Raw genomic sequence first — 20216 nt, forward strand, 5'->3', positions numbered from 1 at the left:
CAGTTGAACTGCACAAAAAGATACGCTGGTTAATCCGGCTCCATGTGTCATTTCAATGTGCAAACTGATGACAAACCCTGTCCGTTCCCAATCATAGGCATTACATATTTTGAATGGGAAAAACTTGTCAAAGTTTAATCATTGATGTTAGCAAGAAGACATTAGTTTAATATATTCGAATTGGAAAACCTTGTCAAATTTTGCTCATTGATGTTAGCCCGAAGACATGCATTTGATATTTTTTTAGTGGGACGCCCTCGTCGATCGTTTTTCCTATTCCTGTGTTCAGTTCATAAGTAAATATTTACTCTACTGAGATGCATAGTCACATGAATGTTGACTTATATAATGTATTATAAGAGTTTCTTCTGAATGTCGTCTATGTAATGCCAGGCCTTATGAGTTTGATTGCAAAGTTGAACTTGGAATGCCGTGGCATGCGGCGTCACGAGCTGTTCACCATGCCTCCTGAGAATAATGCTTCATATTGTTTTGCATGTTGATCTAATGGCAGTGATTTGCATGTTAAGAAGATCATCCTCTTCTGTTGTTTCTGTGCTTAAGAAGTTCCTTGTCTTATGTTTCATTCATAGCCTATACGACAACTCGGGTAGGTTAGAGGTGAAACTATATGATCTTCCGACCAACTCATCATCTTAGGCCGTGCTTGGATCGTCGTTTTCCAACCAAAACCGTTTGTAAAATTGACGCTTGTAAATAAAAGCATATGGTCTTGGGCGAAGTGCTTGGTTGGTCGATTTCGACTAGTAAAATATACACTGGTCTCTCAAATTACACGCGTAACTCGTCGGTTTTCATTACAGACCTCGGGCCCTCGGTTTCATTACGCCTGTATTTGACGCGTTGTTTGTCCAGAGCTCTCAAGCGCGGGCTTACCGTTTCATGCCGTCCCAGTTTCTCGAAGGTGCTCATAGGTGTCTGATGATCCTGGCTTCCTGAATAAGCAGCGGGCGCTGTATCAGACATCCATAGGGCCCATGAGGCTCTCTCCGTCTTCCTTCGAGTTGTTGCGCTCATCGTGGCGCCGAGCATTGTCAACATGGTCAACGAACATGAGGAATCAGAAGATGACTTTACTTGAAGAGGATGACAGTAGGGACCCACCATATTGTCATTTTTTACCCACTAGATTAGGTATAATTCTTACCACTAATCTGCATCGAGATTCGAATAACTTTTTAAGTGGGTGTACCAAAGCATTCCTCAATTTAATTTTTAACTTAATGTCTGAGATTTAATTTTGCTCATTTCTTGAGTCGGTTTCAGAAGTATATAGAGATCGATGGTGTGTACTGGTTGTACCTTGAATAGAAAAGTTGGAGATATAGATTTAAATTTGCATAAAAAAAGAGAAGTTAGAGATATAGATTTAAATTTGCATAAAAAAGAAAAGTTGGAGATATAGATTTAAATTTGCATCATGGAATGTAATTGTTGAAAATACTAATTTAATTCTTGAATTTTGTTATAGCCATACAGGGAGGTTTTTTATATGATACTATATTTTTGTATATTTAGATATACATGATATTTTAAAGAACGAGCGATTGAAATATGGAACTAAATTAATATGACCAAGAACTAATAATTTTCTACCACAACGATACGATGTAGTTTCAGAATTACCTACTCCCGATGGGCACCCCTCCTAAAGAGCCATCCTTTCTTTAAAAAAAACATGAATGTGGTAGAGGGAAAGAAATACTATACCTACGGAACATTTGTCAAATACAGTACATGGAAAATGGTGCTTTTGAAATGCTTAAAGACCTTAATACATGTTGCAGGTCATCACTAGGCAATGACACTTAAAGAAGTGCAGGGTTCTAGAAGTACATTAAGCGAAAAGTATAAAACAAACCAGCATTTGATCTTTTGTCAACATCGATTAATAGAAAACAGAAACAGTATTTTACTGTGTTGAAGCACTGCGTTAAAAACGCATTCACATTCACAGAAACAAATTTATTCTGCTCGGGACAACAAGCAAACTGCAGGCAAAGGACCCATGAGACTAGTCTCAACTACACACTGCAACAGGTGAAAAATGATGCATCTTGAAGAGTTCTAGTTTCATGACTTCACTTGCGGAGGAGAGTCGCCCTGCAGAGCTGGATCTGATTTGATGGCATCTAATGTCTTGAAGAACTCCTCAGGTAGTGCAACGGGCCGGTGCTGCGGAACATGCTTGGGAATAGGTGTGTCATCTTCAATCACCTCGCATTCGTAGTCATCAGGAACACCCCAGGGATCCCACTCTGCAATGCATTGCAACATATAGTAATTAAAATAGAACTGATACTGAAAGCTTTTGTATCAATTAGAGATTCTCATACTGGAGACAATAGCCTAAAAAACAGCATTTCGGGCATAGGCACAGTCTGAGATCTTAACCCAAAAGAAATGGAAGATGGGTGCATCCATTAATTGTATCAAGTGTTATGGCAGAAGTAACTTCGTGAACCAGTGATCAAACACAAAATGGTTCAGCTTTCGTATTCAACAAATCACCCTGTAACCAACAGGTCACTTTTCAATTTAATAAAACCGGAAGAAATTGTTCTCATAAGGTGTTATGCATTAAGCATATATGGTGATAGACTGACAGATTAAAGTGTAACTATGATGGTTGCCTTGAGCATCAAATAGCCTAAATAGAATATCATTAGACAATCACTCTTGTGAGTGCATGCTACAACTCATTGATATCTGCCATCTAATTTGCTCAAAACATATTTACTCCATAATGTGAGCTGACCACTCCCATCTATAAAACGAACTATAGTACTAAACAAAGAATAATGTGTAGAGAAGATTGGAATTCCCAGTTTCTGAAAGAAAATCTGCTGCCATAAAGAGCTTAATACATGTATTGTAATCAGCCGAGCTACCTTGCTAATGATATCAATGAGATTACTTCAAGAAAGCGCCCATGATATTTGTATCAGATTGGAACTAGTAACCAATCCCAACATGATATTTGTATTGAAAAAACTTATATAAACAAAAAATCTCAAATATCCTTCATCGTGAGACATATAACCATTACTGTAAATAAGACATTTTTTCACGTATTCACCCGAGATATTGTAGAAATTGGTCACATTGATCTGTCGTCTTGTTCTCGTGTCTAATAGAAATATGGCAGTACAATTATTCCCCGATTAGGAGCATAATAACTTGGTTATGTAGATATGAATACTTTAAGTTGAGGTGCTTCCAGATCATTAGATGTCTTATTTTCGCTGGTAATATCATAAAATCCCTCACTCCCTGTACCACCATTTCAACAAGGGGAGCTAAGAGGTGAAGAGCAGGCTACAAAATGTTTAACACCGACCCAGCAACATAGCCAAATTTGCAGCTCATTTAAATTTTACTATGCATAGAAAGAAAAACCATATTTGATTGTTTCTTCCAAGATTATCTCAGTTTTAAATGGGATAGAGATGCATTTAATTTGAATTTGACGAAACAAAAAACATTACATAGCTGATACGTCCAACATCGGCTTAAAAGATGTCTAAGGGGATAGGCTAAAGCTGCACCCTTGTTCTGCCACGGTCTAGCAACGTTTCGGAAAACATGCACTGTTCCTAATGGGAGGGCAATGTTACCAGAAATGGACATTTTCTGATGTAGCACCTATTGAGCTCCTGAACTGGATTCTGGGTCAACAATGTTATCGGTATAGCAATCCACCGTGAGGCCAAAACTATCAAAAGTTAAAGGGTGTGTTTGGTTTGTGTCCAAGTTTGTCCTGCCAAAATTAGAGGTTGTGCTTGCCCATGAGTTGGCCAACATTGGCTAGAAAATGAATAAGGATTACCAAAGAAGAATTGGCATGCCCAAACGTTGGTAATCATCCAAACATGGACCAATGTTTTGGGCTTTTGGCCATAACCAAAAAATTGGTAGGGGAAACTTTGATGGCAATCCGAACATACCCGTAGCACACCAGTAATCACGTAGGCTTGCATATCCCAATGTTGGAGATGAACATCAATTAATTTCACACAAAGTTCTATCTGTTGACAAAGGTTGCCAGATCTACTGGTAGTTGAACAGTAACCGTTAGCTACTCCTATGCAACCCTAACTTACCATTTGCACTAGGTGAAGAGCAGAAAGGACATTTTCTCAAGGAGCAATCCGCAGGCAACCTCGGATTTCCCCGTATCAAAAGAAAAGACATCCCTTATCACCAAACAGGCAAACAAACTACTCCCCGCACATCCATCGATTGCCCCATAGATCGATCAGACAAGGATAATAAAACATAAAAATAACTAATCGGGGCAAAGGAAGGGGAACGGGTAATCGTAGAGGCACGAACCGATCATCTTGCCGATGAGCTTGAGCTCGTCCTCGGCCTCCTCGATGAGCTCCTCGACCTGGCCGCAGCCGAGGCGGTCCTCGATGCGCTTCCAGTCCTCCTCCTCCTGGCAGATCTGGAGGCGGTGGCGGGTGAAGGACTCGACGGCCTTGCGGTAGCCCTCGTCCTTGGGGACGGCCTCGATCTCCTTGAGGGTGCGCGTGTAGAGCCCGATGAGCACATTCCGCGCCTCGGGCACCACGTCCAGACCCACGATCCCCGTCGTCTCCTTCACCGCCCGCGCAGAGCGCAGGGCCGCCAGCCCGCCCCCGCCGCTCAGGATCCGCCGCAGAAACATCCCGCCGCCGTCTTTTTCTTCGGACTCTCTCTCTCTCTCTCTCTCTCTCTCTCTCTCTCTTTCTCTCTCTGGTGAGATGAGGTGAGGTGCGGGTGCGACCGTGCGTGTGGGTTAGTGTAGGAGCGAGCAGCAAAGTGAAAAATGGGCCTGGGCAGTGGGCTCGTTCTTTTAGATGAGCAAAGTGGTGTGTATATTGCCGTCTGGGCCAATGTTTTCTTTTAACACAGTACATTGCTTATATATACGTGCATACACCTCTCTCAAAAAAAATATACGTGCATACACCTCAAAAAAAACAATATACATGCATAAACTCACCCATATGAATGCACACACGCGCATCCTATCCCTATGAGCACCTCCGAAAGACTGAGCCGGCATATCATCTTGAGATTTTACGAAGTCATCGTTCGCGCCTCGTAGTCGACGAAAACGTCTCCTCCCACTGAACACGCATCGCCGAAAATCCTGAAATAAATCCAGAATAAATGCGAGCACTAAAACTTGAACCTTGGTGGGCTGGGGATACTGAAAGGATCGATATAGGCAACTAACAATCTTTAACTATTCTTTACCAATTTAAACTTTGCATCAAATAGGTTGTCTAGATATGCAACTAGGCGAGCAACCTATATGATCCAACAACAACAAGCACACAAGCAAGCAAGAGATGCAACACAATATAAGCTTGCACAAGTAAAGGTACGAGATAACCAAGAGTGGAGCCGGTGAAGACGAGAATGTGTTACCGAAGTTCCTTCCCTTTAAGGGGAAGTACGTCTTCGTTGGAGCGGTGTGGAGGCACAATGCTCCCCAAGAAGCCACTAGGGCCACCGTATTCTCCTCACGCCCTCACACAATGCGAGATGCCGTGATTCCACTATTGGTGCCCTTGGAGGCGGCGACCGAACCTTTACAAACAAGGTTGGGGCAATCTCCATAACTTAATTGGAGGCTCCCAACAACACCACGAAGCTTCACCAATGGAATATGGCTCCGCGGTGACCTCAACCGTTTAGGGTGCTCAAATACCCAAGAGTAACAAGATTCGCAAGGGATTAGTGGGGGGAATCAAATTTCTCTTGGTTGAAGTGCAGATCGGGGCCTACTCAACCAATCCCTAGAAAATCAACAAGTTTGATTGGCTATGGAGAGAGAGATCAGGCGAAAATGGAGCTTGGAGCAACAATGAAGCTTGGGGATGGAAGAGGTGGGTCTTCTTGGAGAAGAAGACCCCTTTATATAGTGGGGGGACACATCCAATCGTTATGCAGCCCGCAGCCCGCATCTGGGTGGTACTACCGTTGCCGGAGCGGTATTACCGAGGCCACAGCGGTACTACCGTTGTGGCAAGCAGGCATAGGGCAACCAGGGATGAGGGAGAAGAAGTACATGCATTAGGGCGGTACTACCGCCGATAAGCGGTACTGCCGCTCCCTATAGCAGCTGAAAAACAGAGGAGGGCAGCGAGCTGAGCGGCAGTTGGAGCGGACGTAGGAGCGGTACTACCGCTAATAGGCGGTACTACCGCGCCCTACTGCCGTCCCTACTACCGCTCCCCTGCGTGGTCCTTTACGGAAACCCGACACGAAAAATCGAGACCACAGCAGGGGTGGTAGTACCAGCGACACTAACAAGCGGTACTACCGCCGATAGGCGGTACTACCGCCCTGACCGCGGTACTACCGCTTAGCACCTAGCACCCCTTGTTTTGCACAGGACGGATACTTCAAAGAAGCAGGAAGAAGGCGAGGGTGCAAGGAGAGTGTGAATGTGATTATTCCACCCATACTCTTTTGAAACGGATCCCCTCTTGATAGTACGGTTATCCCTACGACTCAATTCCACCAAAAAAGAAATGAGGGAAAATAATCCGTCTAAAGTGAAGTCCTCGAGGGGTAACAATTGCATAATTACCTTATATTAGATAACCTGGAAAGCTTAATGCACACGATTAGTCCGCAAAAGTATTGTCATCAATCACCAAAACAAACCAGGGAAAATAATGTCCTAACAATCTCCCCCTTTTTGGTGGACTGATGACAACACGGGATTTGCACAAAATATAGTAACTGGAAATTAAGCAAACCAACTCCTAACAAAATATAGACGGTCTCCCCCTAGAGGTGTGCACCAAGGAAATTAGCATGAAAGGCTATGTGCACATCTTTAGGATCAAACTCCCCCTATATTTTGTAGACAGGCAACATCCTTGCATATAAGAATAACAACAAGTATAGCTAAGCAAGGACAAGCATGAGAGCAATAACATAAGTGCCGGTAATGATGCATCTCACAAGATAACAGAGTACTTGAGACTAAAGTAGATAAGATAGGGTAGTTCACATATGTCTTACACCATATGGTCTCACTCATAGCCGAAAGAAAGCGAACGAACACAACGAACATGAACGAACACGAACACGCAAACACAAAACCCAAAGCAAATCCCTAACTCTCCCCCTTTGGTAGTAAGACACCAAAGGGAAAGGGACGACACGAGACACGATGATAGTAGATCTCCATGGCATCACCAGTCATGCTCCTCCTCCTCCTCAGAGTCCTCTGCAACACGGGGAGAAGCGTGAACCCCGGTGTCCTCCTCAGTGTCAGACCACGGGCAGTGCAGTCTGATCCAAGACTCCTCATCAGTGATCCGCTCCTTAGAGCCATCTGCAACCTCAATGCCAACCTGTCTCATAATGGCCTTGTCACAATGACGAGCCATCTTGGCCTCCTTGTGAGCCTTGTATTGGCCCTTGGCCTGAAAGCAGAACAGACGCTTCATCTTCTCCTTGAGTTTCTTCGCCCGAGAGGGCTCCTCAGATGGGGGCACATACTCCTGCCCATCATCATCCTCATCATCTGCATCAGATAAGACAGTCTCCTGCACTGGAGGTGCCGGAGTAGACGTACTCCACTTCTCCTTCTGACGCAGCTCGATAGTATCATGAGAAACCATATTGTGTGTGACAAGCTCCTCATCGGGAAACTTGGCTACCCAAGTGTCCTCGATAAGCTGCATAAGATAGGGTCCATAAATGATGCACTTGCGCTCCATGACAGTAGAGTGAAATTCAAACCACATCACATGTGACACATCCAGCACCTGCTGAGAGCCCTGCTCTTCTTGACAGAATAGAAGCAAGTCAACAAGGTAAGAGTGCACCTGATCCAAGTTGCTGGCCCGAGGTAACAGGGTGTTCCGGAAGATCCAATGCATGATGTCTAGGAAGGGCCAAAGCTCATAAGAAACCTTCCCAGTCTCAAACACCTTCCTGGTAGAATAGGGCCAAAGCTTTTCCTTATGAGTAGCGGCAATCTCCTTAATGCTTTGCCTGATCATCCTCTCAAGAAAAATGAAATGCTTGATATCTTTTATAATGGACTAACCGATGCTTCCAGAGACCACCTGGATAGTTGTGCTGGTTGTGTTTTCAGGGAAAGAACTGTTGATCAAGCTGAATTGTTATTGAATAACATGTTGACTAATGAAAATAATTGTACACTTCCTGAACCAACTCCTAAGCCAACTCTAAAGAAAAGAGGTGTTCTATTCCTCAGTCCAGAAGATATGCAAGAGGCAAAGAAATCTATGAAATAAAAAGGTATTAAAGCTGAAGATGTTAAGAATTTACCTCCTATTGAAGAAATACATGGCCTTAATATACCACCTATTGAAGAAATACATGGTCTTGATAACCTGACACAGGTAGTGAAGGTAAATTCTCTCTATAGATATGATAAAGTTGAAATCTCGTCTACTAAGTTTGCTAGCCAATGCTTGGATGAGTTTGATGACTTTATGGCTAAACAAGAAAACCTCAATGCTTATGTTGGTAGACAATTGAAAAGTAATGCTTATATGATTGGACACTTGAGTGATTATATGTCTAGAGTTAAGGGTGAACTTAAACTTATTAGTAAACATGCTTCTATGGTTACCACTAAAGTAGAACAGGTGCTTAAAGCTCAAAATGATTTGCTCAATGAACTAAATGATAAGAGAAATCATAATGATGTTAGAGTTATGACTAGAGGGGGTAAAATGACTTAGGAACCTTTGTATCCTGAGGGCCACCCTAAGAGAATTGAGCAAGATTCTTAGAGAAATAATGTTGATGCACCTAGTCCTAAAAAGAAGAAGAAAAATGATAGGACTTTGCATGCTTCTAGTGAACCTGTTGTAGACACACCTGAGAATCCCAATGATATCTCTATTTCTGATGCTGAAACACAATATGGGGATGAACATGAACCTAGTGATAATGTTAATGATAACGTTCATGTTGATGCTCAACCTAGCAATAATAATGATGTGGAGGTTGAACCTGCTGTTGATCTTGATAACCCACTATCAAAGAATTAACGTTATGATAAGAGAGACTTCGTTGCTAGAAAGCACGGTAAAGAAAGAGAACCATGGGTTCAGAAACCCATGCCTTTTCCTCCTAAGCCATCCAAGAAAAAGGATGATGAGGATTTTGAGCGCTTTGCTGAAATGATTAGACCTATCTTTTTGCGTATGCGTTTGATTGATATGCTTAAAATGAATCCTTATGCTAAGTACATGAAAGATATTGTTACAAATAAAAGAAAGATACCGGAAGCTAAAATTTCCACCATGCTTGCTAATTATACTTTTAAGGGTGGAATACCAAAGAAACTAGGAGATCAAGGAGTACCAACTATACCATGCTCCATTAAAAGAAACTATGTTAAAACTGCTTTATGTGATCTTGGAGCCGGTGTTAGTGTTATGCCTCTCTCTTTATATCGTAGACTTGAATTGAATAAGTTGATACCTACTGAAATATCTTTGCAAATGGTCGATAAATCAACTGCTATACCTGTTGGTATTTGTGAGGATGTGCTTGTTGTGGTTGCAAACGTTACTATATTAACGGACTTTGTTATTCTTGATATTCCCGAGGACGATAGTATGTCAATTATCCTTGGTAAACCCTTTTTGAACACTGCAGGGGCTGTTATTGATTGCAAAAAAGGCAATGTCACTTTTCATGTTAATGGTAATGAGCATATGGTACACTTTTCGAGGAAACAACCTCAAGTTCACAGTATCAATTCTATTGGAAAAATCCCAACTATTATTATTGGAGGTTTGAACTTCCTCTTCCTACTGTCAAGAAGAAATATGATATTCTTATTATTGGGGATGTACATATCCCCGTTGAGGTAACCTAGTGTTGTTCGAAAATTCTCCGGTTTCATGCGATTCGGGATGAGTTTGTTAACAAGACTTGATCAACCTTGTTAGTGGATTCCTTTTGATGAGCATGAGATGGATGAAGTTATAAAGCACAACCCTCTGTATCCTCCTTTTACTTTATGTTATTTAGATTAAATAAAGCAAAATTAGTATTTTCTGTGTGTTCTAAATTATCCATGCAATAAAAAATACCCCGAAAATAAAAGTTCTCCAAATGCCCTGAAAATGAAATATGATTTTTTTCTAGAATATTTGAGAATATCTGGCACTGAGAACACATCAGGGGGAGCAAGCACCTGGACACGAGGGTCCAGGGCGCGCCCTACCCCCTGGGCGTGCCCCCTGCCTCGTGGGCCCCTGGTGGCCCCCCTCCACTCATTCATGCACCCACACAATTCTTCTTCCTCCCAAAAAATCACCAACCAGCTCAAGCACGAGTTCTAGCTCATCTTGCTGCCATTTTCGATCTCCTTGCTCAAAGCTCCAATCACAAAACTGCTTTGAGGGATTGTTCTTTGGTATGTGACTCCTCCAATGGTCCAATTAGTTTTTGTTCTCGTGCTTCATTCATTGCAAAATTTTGCTGCTTAGGTGACCCTGTTCTTGAGCTTGCATGTCAAGTTTATATGGTCCCAAGTAGTTTTAATGCATGATATATCCTCTAGGCACTTGTGGGAGTAGTTGCTATCAATTTTGTTGAGTTTGGTTCACTTTTATTTTGAGTTACTAAAAATTTCAGAAATTTTCAGAAAATGATGAAGAGATTTTTGAGGGGTTCTTCGAGCCGAAGCTCGAAGGATAAGCAAAGTGAAGAGGCTAAAAAGCCCAAATTTAATCTCCCTCGCATCACGGAGGTTCGGCCTTGTGAATGGCCTTGTGATGAGTTCTTGAGAGCAGCCGGGATTCATGATGACTTTTATCATTTGGCTGAGAATGCAGGCCTCACCGACTTCCTCAACGACCAGCTCGATCAGTATCTCCTACTCACTAATACTTTCGTGCAAATTTTTTACTTTCAGGCTAAGAAATCGCCACCTTCAGTGGAGTTTCATTTATATGATGAGGTTAGGGAGATGTCACTATATGATTTCTGTGGGGTTTGCAAGATACCCTTCGAGGGCAACATAGAGGAACCACATCGTAGTGATGTGGATGGGTTCATTGATATGATTGCTGTAGGGGAAACGAGGAAGGTTTCTGATGCAAGAATTACTAGCATACACTTTCATGTTCTACGTTACTTTGCAATATTTGCTAGTAGATAATTGGTCGCGGGAACTGTGTAAACTTTAGTGCCCCTAATATTGTTATTTTGTGCCATGCTTTTTTCGTGATAACACTATTAGTTTAGGCGCTATTATTGCTAAACGATTAAGTCTGAATTGTACAAAGGGCCCCATCTTTGGAGGCATCTTTGCTTCACGCCTTGCTAAACACTTTAGGATACCTATTTAGGCATTATGAGAAAGAGGAAAAGTTGCTTCCCCCTATTTTTCTAGACTATAAGAGTATGGTAGCATATGAATTTACTGTTAAAAATGATGAGATGATGCTTAAGTATAATTTGAGATTTAATAAAACTCACAGTGAGACTATTATCTTGCCTGCACCCTCTTTGTTTGACTTATCTTCAGGCACGTACCTCATCTTGCCGGAGGCTGTTCACGCATACCGGAGCCAGACACCAGCTCTAGAGCCTGAGCCGGAACCACCACTTGACCCTTATCGACAGTCCTTTTATCAGTGGGATCCGGAGGAGATCACCAGCCAGTGGCACTCGGATGACACTCCTCAGTACACCGGAGAGAGTAGCCCTAATCCATGGGCATATACCAACTTAGGCCAAAAGCCTAAGCTTGGGGGAGTACGTATTTCTCACCGACATTACATTCATGTTCACACACTCATTCTAGTTGTCGGTGTTCATACTTTTTCATTGTACTATCCATGCTAGTTTATTTCCTTTTCTTGCTTTCTTCTTGTGTGTTTGAATAACCTTAAGAAAAAACAAAAAAAATAGTTATAGCTTTTAGCTAGTTTACTTTACATGCTTGTAGTAGTAGTAATTAAAAGAAAACTCAAAAAGATTTCTCGTTCTTCTTTTGCTTGTTGAGAGCTTTCCCGTCTAAATAGTTTTATTTCTTTTCTTTTCTTTGGGGGTCGAGAGGAGAAGACCACAATGAAAATGTTGAGTGGCTCTCATATGCATTATTGTTGATTTAACCAAGAGCCCATATTACCTTGTCTTCTCCCTAGAATTGAATGCTTGCAGATTCCAGCTTACACTACAAAAAAAAGACACATCCGTGACATTTTGGGCCGAACAAAAATTTGTCTTGTCATACTTATGACACTTCTATGATGATAATTATGACAAAACCCGGTATCATCATAGATGTGGTGGGCTCCTACTTCTATGACAAAAAATCATGACAGAAAATGGGCTTTTCGTCCTGGGCGGGCCGGAGACGCAGCTGCATGACATTCTTTGGGCCGTCCATGATGGAAAAAACCGTGGTAGAAGCGAGGGCGAGGAAAATTTCGGGGAGTTCCCGGTTACGGTGGGTGGTCGGGGGCCGAGCGATGCATGTTTCTCTCTTACACGTACGCGCGCGTGTGCGAGGCGTTGGGCTCTAACTGAACCCGAGCGAGGCGTCGCCTAACTGAACTCGAGCGATTGCACTACAGGCTACGCGTTACTGAACCCAAGTGATCGAGCGATTCCTTCGCTACTGCTGCTAACTGAAGCCAATCGATGCTGCCTCTGGATAAACAGTGAGCATTGCAGGGGGGTTGGATGAACAGTTAACATTGCGGGGGGGGGGGGGTTGGATGAACAGTGAGCGGTGGGGGTGGATGAACAGGACCCCGTGGCGTTGCCTCTGGATGAACAGGACCCCGATTGATCGAGCCGATTGGGGCTGGATGAACAGGACCCCGTGGAGGGCTGGATGAACAGGACGACCCCGTGGAGGGCTGGATGAATAGTAGACGGTGGAGGGGTGGATGAACAGTAGCCCGTGGAGCGGTTGTTGAACAGGAGCCCGTGGAGAGGGGTGGTTGAACAGTAGCCGGTGGAGAGGCGCGCGGTGGAGGCTAGATGAATAGGAGCCCGTGGAGGCTGGAGGAGGTCGACGGTGGATGAACAGTAGCCCGTGGAGGCTGGAGGAGGTCGATGATGGAGATGAATAGTATCCCGTGGAGTCCCATTTTGCGGTACGCCACACCCCTCCCGATGACCAGGACCCCCGTTTCGACCGTAGCGCTCCAACACAAGTCCGTTTTGTCCGTTTTGCGGTATGCCACACCCCTCCCGATCAACAGGACCCCCGTTTCGACCGTAGGAGGTCCGTTTCCTCCATTTTGCGGACAGACCCCTCCCGATGAATAGGATCCCTTTTGATACACACATGGCACCATCGATTGTTGACATTAAAGATGCTGAGCCCGTTAAGAAATCAAGTCATGGAAAAGTCGTGGAAAATAATATTATGCATGCGGCTGAGTTTCATCGAGGAAAAGATGGTGTTTTACGTCAACTTTGTGGACCTAGAATTGCTCTTGTATTTGAAAGGCACAAAGTATGTGTATACAATCAAAGGCCCAGGTCGGATGCCGATCAGGAACCAGAACCAGAAGAGGTACAACCCACGTTTAGAACTCCACTCGGATGGGTCAAGATCGGTGCAATTTTAATTGCCATCAAACAAGGAGTGCATGATCACATGCAATCTGAAAAGAGGCATGCATGCGTGCATGATTGATAATTAGAATATTTTATTACAAGGTTTCCCAGATAGTAGCTCCCACTTAATTAGTTAGTTAGGATCTTTGTTTTCTTCCCTAGTCAAGTCACGCACGACTTGTTCGGCAACATCTAGCGTTAGATATTTTTCTTGCGGAAGGGTCATGGGAGTTGGCTATTTAATCGTCAGGCTACGGCCTTTGTACAGAGATTAGTTTTGAGTTTTTTTCGAGTATGAGATATACAAAAAAACGTCCGAGTTACGGGCGATCATATCTTGTGTATTATCTGTGATTTTCCCATCGTGGAAATTTACTAGCAACAGAGGGTTGATCATCACATCGACGCCTACGTGCGGATCCGAGGGGGTCATTATTTTCGTTTGTGTATTTTCGTACACAGGTGAAAATTGTTCTGGGAGGTTACGAGGAGGAACAGGGAGACGAGGTGTTGATCGAGTATCGCCGTGAAAGATCGGGCCGTCTACGCGCGCGAATTAGTGTCTCGCTAGTCCGTGCCTCATCAAGTGGTATTCAGAGCTAAGGTTAGTCACGGCGATTCAGTTTGCTATATCATCTACGGTGGCAAGCATCAACATGTTGAGCAGGAACATATTGATGGAGGAGGAAGGCATCGGCGAGGTTGTTCTTTTTCACACTCGCTGCATGGTGAAGGAGCGGCGTGTCAATTTAACGATTGATGAAGGTTCTACGGTCAACATGGCGAGCATCGAGGTAGTGGAAAAGTTGGGGCTGAATATGGCGCCTCTTGAAAGACCGTATACACTGAAGTGGTTCAAAGGTGAAATCAAAATTACGCACCGGATTTTAGTAATTTTTGATTTGGGAAAATATTGTTGCGCGGAATTTTTTCACGTTTGTCCAGTGCCCATGGTGTCTTGTCATCTGCTACTCGGGAACCCATGGTGCACGCGCGTCGGGGCTGTTCGAAACGTCAGGAAAAATACTTACTCTCTATCATGGAAGGGTCAACGGGTATGTTTTACTCCAATGCCAATGGATGTATTTGTTGCAGATTGGAGAAGTCGTTTAATGAAAAGAAGAGAATATCAAGAAGAAATAAAGGAAGAAATCGATGCACCGATAGAGGGGCTAAATCTTTTGGTGGAGAAGGTGAAAGATGATTGCGGTGCAAAGGGACAGCGGTGGAGTGTTTTTAAAACACAGTGCAAGATCAAGGACCGTGCATGCAAGATGATAATTGATGGTGGAAGTTTTACCAATGCCATTAGCAAAGATCTTGTAAAAGAATTGGGTTTGTCTATGTGGAAGCACCCTCAACCGCACCACGTGGAGTGGCTATACAACTCCGGTAAATTAAAGATTACACACAAGGTACGTGTAACTTTTGCGGTTGGAGATTATGTTGACAAGGTGGATTGTGATGTTGTGCCTATGGATGTGTGCCAGTTGCTATTAGGAAGACCATGGCAGTTTGATCATGATGCGGTCCATGCTGGAAGATCCAACACATACACGTTCATGCATGATAGAAGGAAGCATGTGCTGAAACCAATAGGAGACAACGCAATAACCATAGAGATGCAAGTTCCGGAGAGGAAGGCTGTACCAAAAATAGACTCAAAACAGAGGACGGTTTCGCTTGAAGGGAGGAAGGATGATACACACATGGCACCACCGATTGTTGACGTTAAAGATGCTGAGCCCGTTAAGAAATCAAGTCATGGAAAAGTCGTGGAAAATAATATTGTGCATGCGGCTGAGTTTCATCGAGGAAAAGATGGTGTTTTACGTCAACTTTGTGGACCTAGAATTGCTCTTGTATTTGAAAGGCATAAAGTATGTGTATACAATCAAAGGCCCAGGTCGGATGCCGATCAGGAACCAGAACCAGAAGAGGTACAACGCACGTTTAGAGCTCCACTCGGATGGGTCAAGATCGGTGCAATTTTAATTGCCATCAAACAAGGAGTGCATGATCACATGCAATCTGAAAAGAGGCATGCATGCGTGCATGATTGATAATTAGAATATTTTATTAGAAGGTTTCCCAGATAGTAGCTCCCGCTTAATTAGTTAGTTAGGATCTTTGTTTTCTTTCGTAGTCAAGTCACGCACGACTTGTTCGGCAACATCTAGCGTTAGATATTTTTCTTGCGGAAGGGTCACGGGAGTTGGCTATTTAATCGTCAGGCTACGGCCTTTGTACAGAGATTAGTTTTGAGTTTTATTTCGAGTATGAGATATACAGAAAAACGTCCGAGTTACGGGCGATCATATCTTGTGTATTATCTGTGATTTTCCCATCATGGAAATTTACTAGCAACGGAGGGTTGATCATCACATCGACGCCTACGTGCGGATCCGAGGGGGTCATTATTTTCGTTTGTGTATTTTCGTACACAGGTGAAAATTGTTCTGGGAGGTTACGAGGAGGAACAGGGAGACGAGGTGTTGATCGAGTATCGCCGTCAAAAATCGGGCCGTCTACGCGTGCGAATTAGTGTCTCGCTAGTCCGTGCCTCATCACCTTTTCAAACGTGGCCGGTCGAACACAAGGCCATTTCCCCTGTTCTGCGGTACGCCAGGCCTCGTTTCCATCACCTGTTCCGTCAAAGCCCTCCCCGATGAACACGATGACGCATTCCGTTCTGACCCAGCCAGTTGGCTCCCCATGAACACGACGACGACATTGTTTCTCCGTTCTGACCCAGCCATGTACACGAGCCCTAGCCGTACGTATGCGCAAGTAGGCGTTCGAGACCCCGCCCGTATGTACACATACGTGGCCGTATTTTCTTTCTTGCACATGGGCCGCTGTACGTACGTGTACATGCTATGTGCGCGCCTCTACTACGACACGTGCGCGCCTCTACATCCACCAGTATGTATGTACACATTCGCAACCAGAATGACAACGCTACGTACGCTTCGACCAGGTGGGTCCCGACTGTCAGGCACTTCCTTGCGTGCGAAGATGTAGCTGGTGGGTCCCAGCAGTCAGGGGGCGAATCGTTTCCTTTTTGCCCAGGCGCATTTCCTTGCGTGCGAAGATGTAGCTGGTGGGTCCCAGCAGTCAGGGGGGAAACATTTTTTTCATGAAATATGGTGGCCCGTCCGGTGGGTCCCTGCTGTCAGGTGGAGGAATCATTATTTTGCGCGTAATAAGGAGGCACTTCCTTGCTGCGGCCGTGGACCCAGCTGTCAGCCTCTCCACGTACAGTCCACGTCCGATGGAAGTCATTCCTTGACCATGTTGACCACGCCGTGCCGAGAGCACCAGGGCAGTGGACAACGACGAGGCCTAGGAAGGGGACAACATGGAGCCGGGGAAGATGCGGCAGTGGATGCCCACGCGTAGAGGAGTATGAGGGTTCACTGGTTCGGCTGCGGTGTGAGGCTGCCGTCGCTGCATAATAACAGGGGGTGTGGGTGAGTAGAGGGATGGCCTGGCCAGCGGTGGGAGTAGTAGGGGGCGGTGAGGCCTCCGCGGCATCACAGCCGGCCACGGGAGGCAGGAGCATGCGACATGACTGGCGCTGCTTTGGGCGGCTGGAGCAAGAAGACAAGAGGTTGAAGAAGCACTACGGCCATTGGACGGACATCGTACGGTCACTGGACCTAGAATCGTTCATATATTTACTAAGTTGACAAAGCCCTCTGTCCCCGTCAACTTAGTAGGCCCACAAGTCAGCCTCCCACTATGGTGGGTCCCAGCTGGCAGGGGGTATTCATTTTTTGTGCGCAATAAGAAGGCACTTCCTTGCGTGCGAAGATATAGTTGGTGGGTCCGACCTGTCAGCGAAGGGAACTTTTTTCGCGAAATACAGAGGCCCTTTCGGCGGGTCCCAGATGTCAGGTGGAGGAATCATTATTTTGTGCGTAATAAGAAGGCATTTCCTTGTGTGCGGCCGTGGACCCAGCTGTCAGCCTCTCCACGTATAGTCCACTTCCGATGGATGTTGTTCGTTGACAAAGTTGACCACGCCGCGCTGAGAGCACCAGGGCGGTGGACGACAGCGAGGCCTACGATGGGAATGACACGGAGCCGGGGAAGACACGACAGTGGCTGCCCATGCGGTGGAGAGTATGAGGGTTGACTGGTTTGGCTGCCGTCGCCGGAAAATAACAGGAGGTGTGGGTGAGTAGAGGGATAGACAGGCCAGGGATGCGAGTATGATGGGGCCGTGAGGCCTGCCCGGCAGCACAGCCAGCCACGGGAGGCGGGAGCAGGCGGTTCCGACGGCACTGGTTTGGGCGGCTGGGGCAGGAAGATCAGAGACTGAAGAAGCACGATTGTCGTTAGATTGACATCTAACGGTCTGACGCAAGTAGAGTCGATTGTTGACTAAGTTTCTTTTTTGAGAAACCTTGTGTACGCATGAACTTAGTAGGCCCACAAGTCAGCCTCCAAATCTGTGGCAGACAACATAAAGCCCATTTGCTATTTTTTTTTATAATTTGCAGCCCATTTGCTAATTCTTAAGTAATTTATTACAACCCATTTTCTGCCCAGGACCACGGTCAAAAAGTTCAACCTTATTTTGCATATTTCGGTGGAGTCCGAACTGTTGTAATCCCGAAATGATAAACATTTTTTAAGAACTTATTGATTTGCCAAAAAAATTGTTTTGTTTTTGTAAGCAAATAAAACGTGGGAGAATTGAGTTGGTTTAAGGGAAAACCAGTGGTAAAAGAATCAGGGTTGGGTGGGAAAAACCAACAAAAATAGGATGTAAATATGAAAAGGGAATTTTATGTGTTTCAATATAATGATACGTGTGTATGAACTAGTAAAACTATAGGTAGAGATTAGAAAACGGATGTAGGACATGCATTTCAAGAGGAAAATAGAACTGGGCTGTGTGTTTGATTCAGTAAAAAAAATTGCCTGCGAATGTTGTAAGACAAAATCTAACTAACGCTGGCGGGCCAGAGGCCAGTAGATACCTGCTAGATCTTTGTGCCCCGTTGTCGTCATGGGCTGGGCCTGTTAAAGACAAAACCAAGCCTGGGCAGTCTACAGCCCAGTTGAAACTTGCTTGACCTGAAAAAACAATATACGTGCTCAATAAACGAGAGAATTCTGCAAGTATAGACTGATAACTGGGATGCAGCAGGGATATTGTTTTTTAATCATGATAATAAGTGCATGCACTTGTTTCGAAAAAATTGGAGAACTAGGGATTCGAACAACAGGTGCTTATGCTACCCATCAAATAAAAATCAGGTGCCTAAAAATTCGTTTCGAAACAAATGATTCAGCTTTATATCCACGTCGACCGTCGGCATGATGGTTGGAAGCAAATGCAAGTTCATACCAAAAGATCGTTAACAACAATACCAACTTGCGGACGACAAGGTAGTACAACTAACAATACCAAACTAACTTATAATCTTTTTACTCCTGGCCCTAGTGTTCGTCTGGTACAAAATCTTGCAGAGGATCAGCTCCCGCTCCTTCTCTTGCTCTAGGTCCCCGAGGTGGTACTGGTGCATCACCCAGTTGGTCCTCTATTGGTCGAAGTTCTTGTTGGTGTGCAGCACCAGAACCTTTTTGATGCCCGTCTGCCGGCCGTTGACCATCACCAGCAAGGTATTGCCGGTCTTGTGCCACATCGCGTGCATGCCACACTCCGACTATATCTTGCGATGCGTCCACGTGCCTCTTTTGAATGCCCTGGAATTGCATTGGAAGAAATGCTTCCTTAGGCCACTCAGTGTGATACCTGCAGTATTGTCGAATACAGGTTTTAGTATACGTAGTTGGCATTTTCGTAACATCTTTGGCATGTTGCAGTCACTTGTTTCACTTTTTATTAACTGTCAAATTGTAATTGCTTCACCAGCTCTGCGTCTAAAAAGAAAAATAGAGCTATAAACAAAGGAATATGTTTGTGCAAGTAGACGGCCGATCGGTGTCTTACCTAGAAGTTTCTCAGGTTGGGTGTAGCATATGTCGTGCTCGCTGTCGATGGTTGGTATGAACAAATCGATGAGAGGGTGAGATCTCGCGCTGTTAGCACTCACTTTAGCCTCAAGGTGCTCGATCAGCTCCTGATTCGTGGGATCGAACTTGACGCTAGCCGGCAGCACCGGCCAATCCTTCTTCGACTTGCATCGGTAATTCCAGTTATATGGTACTCAATGTATGATCAATCGACTGTTTTAAGTGAATGATGAAAGATTTCGACAGATAAGTGGTACTCCAAATCTGAAGTTCAGAATACCCGAACATGCCTCCGGGATTCTTGTGTCACCTCATGCGCAGCGTGTTGTCACGCCAATTCAATGTGTGAACATGATGAATAATTTTTTTTGAAACTGGACATGATGAATAATTTGACCGACGTATACTAGTATTGCTACTATACTACTTACTAGTCGTATTTAGTGTCACAATTTATACATAGGTTTAACTAACAAGTACGCACTTGAAGCCTAATTGATATATATATATATATACACACTATTCTGATCACGGGATCAGAATAATATTCTGATCACAACCTGAACTGCCTGAGTAACGCGCCTGACCTTCCCTCTGTACTGGGTTGAACTTCAGCT

The 20216-nt window shown here is 44.4% G+C and overlaps 1 protein-coding gene across 1 annotated transcript; it reads right to left on the reverse strand.

Moving 5' to 3' along the window:
- Positions 1-1887: 1887 nt before the first annotated feature.
- Positions 1888-4784, reverse strand: LOC123092318 (probable NADH dehydrogenase [ubiquinone] 1 alpha subcomplex subunit 5, mitochondrial). The gene is made up of 2 exons (XM_044514061.1): positions 4357-4784; positions 1888-2279 (listed from the first exon to the last, which is right to left on the reverse strand). Exons 1-2 carry the CDS (start codon positions 4691-4693, stop codon positions 2095-2097), a joined length of 522 nt encoding a protein of 173 aa, XP_044369996.1. The 5' UTR covers positions 4694-4784; the 3' UTR covers positions 1888-2094.
- Between the last annotated feature and the right edge of the window lie 15432 nt (positions 4785-20216).

This window comes from Triticum aestivum, chromosome 4B, assembly GCF_018294505.1.
Source record: "Triticum aestivum cultivar Chinese Spring chromosome 4B, IWGSC CS RefSeq v2.1, whole genome shotgun sequence".
NCBI classification, from domain to species: Eukaryota; Viridiplantae; Streptophyta; class Magnoliopsida; order Poales; family Poaceae; genus Triticum; species Triticum aestivum.

Excerpts from the sequence above, each read along its gene's own strand:
- LOC123092318 (XM_044514061.1), bottom strand. The coding sequence starts at position 4,693 with ATGTTTCTGCGGCGGATCCTGAGCGGCGGGGGCGGGCTGGCGGCCCTG. Across the intron at positions 2,280-4,356 it reads GCTCATCGGCAAGATGATCG|AGTGGGATCCCTGGGGTGTT; the intron begins GTTCGTGCCTCT and ends AATGCATTGCAG.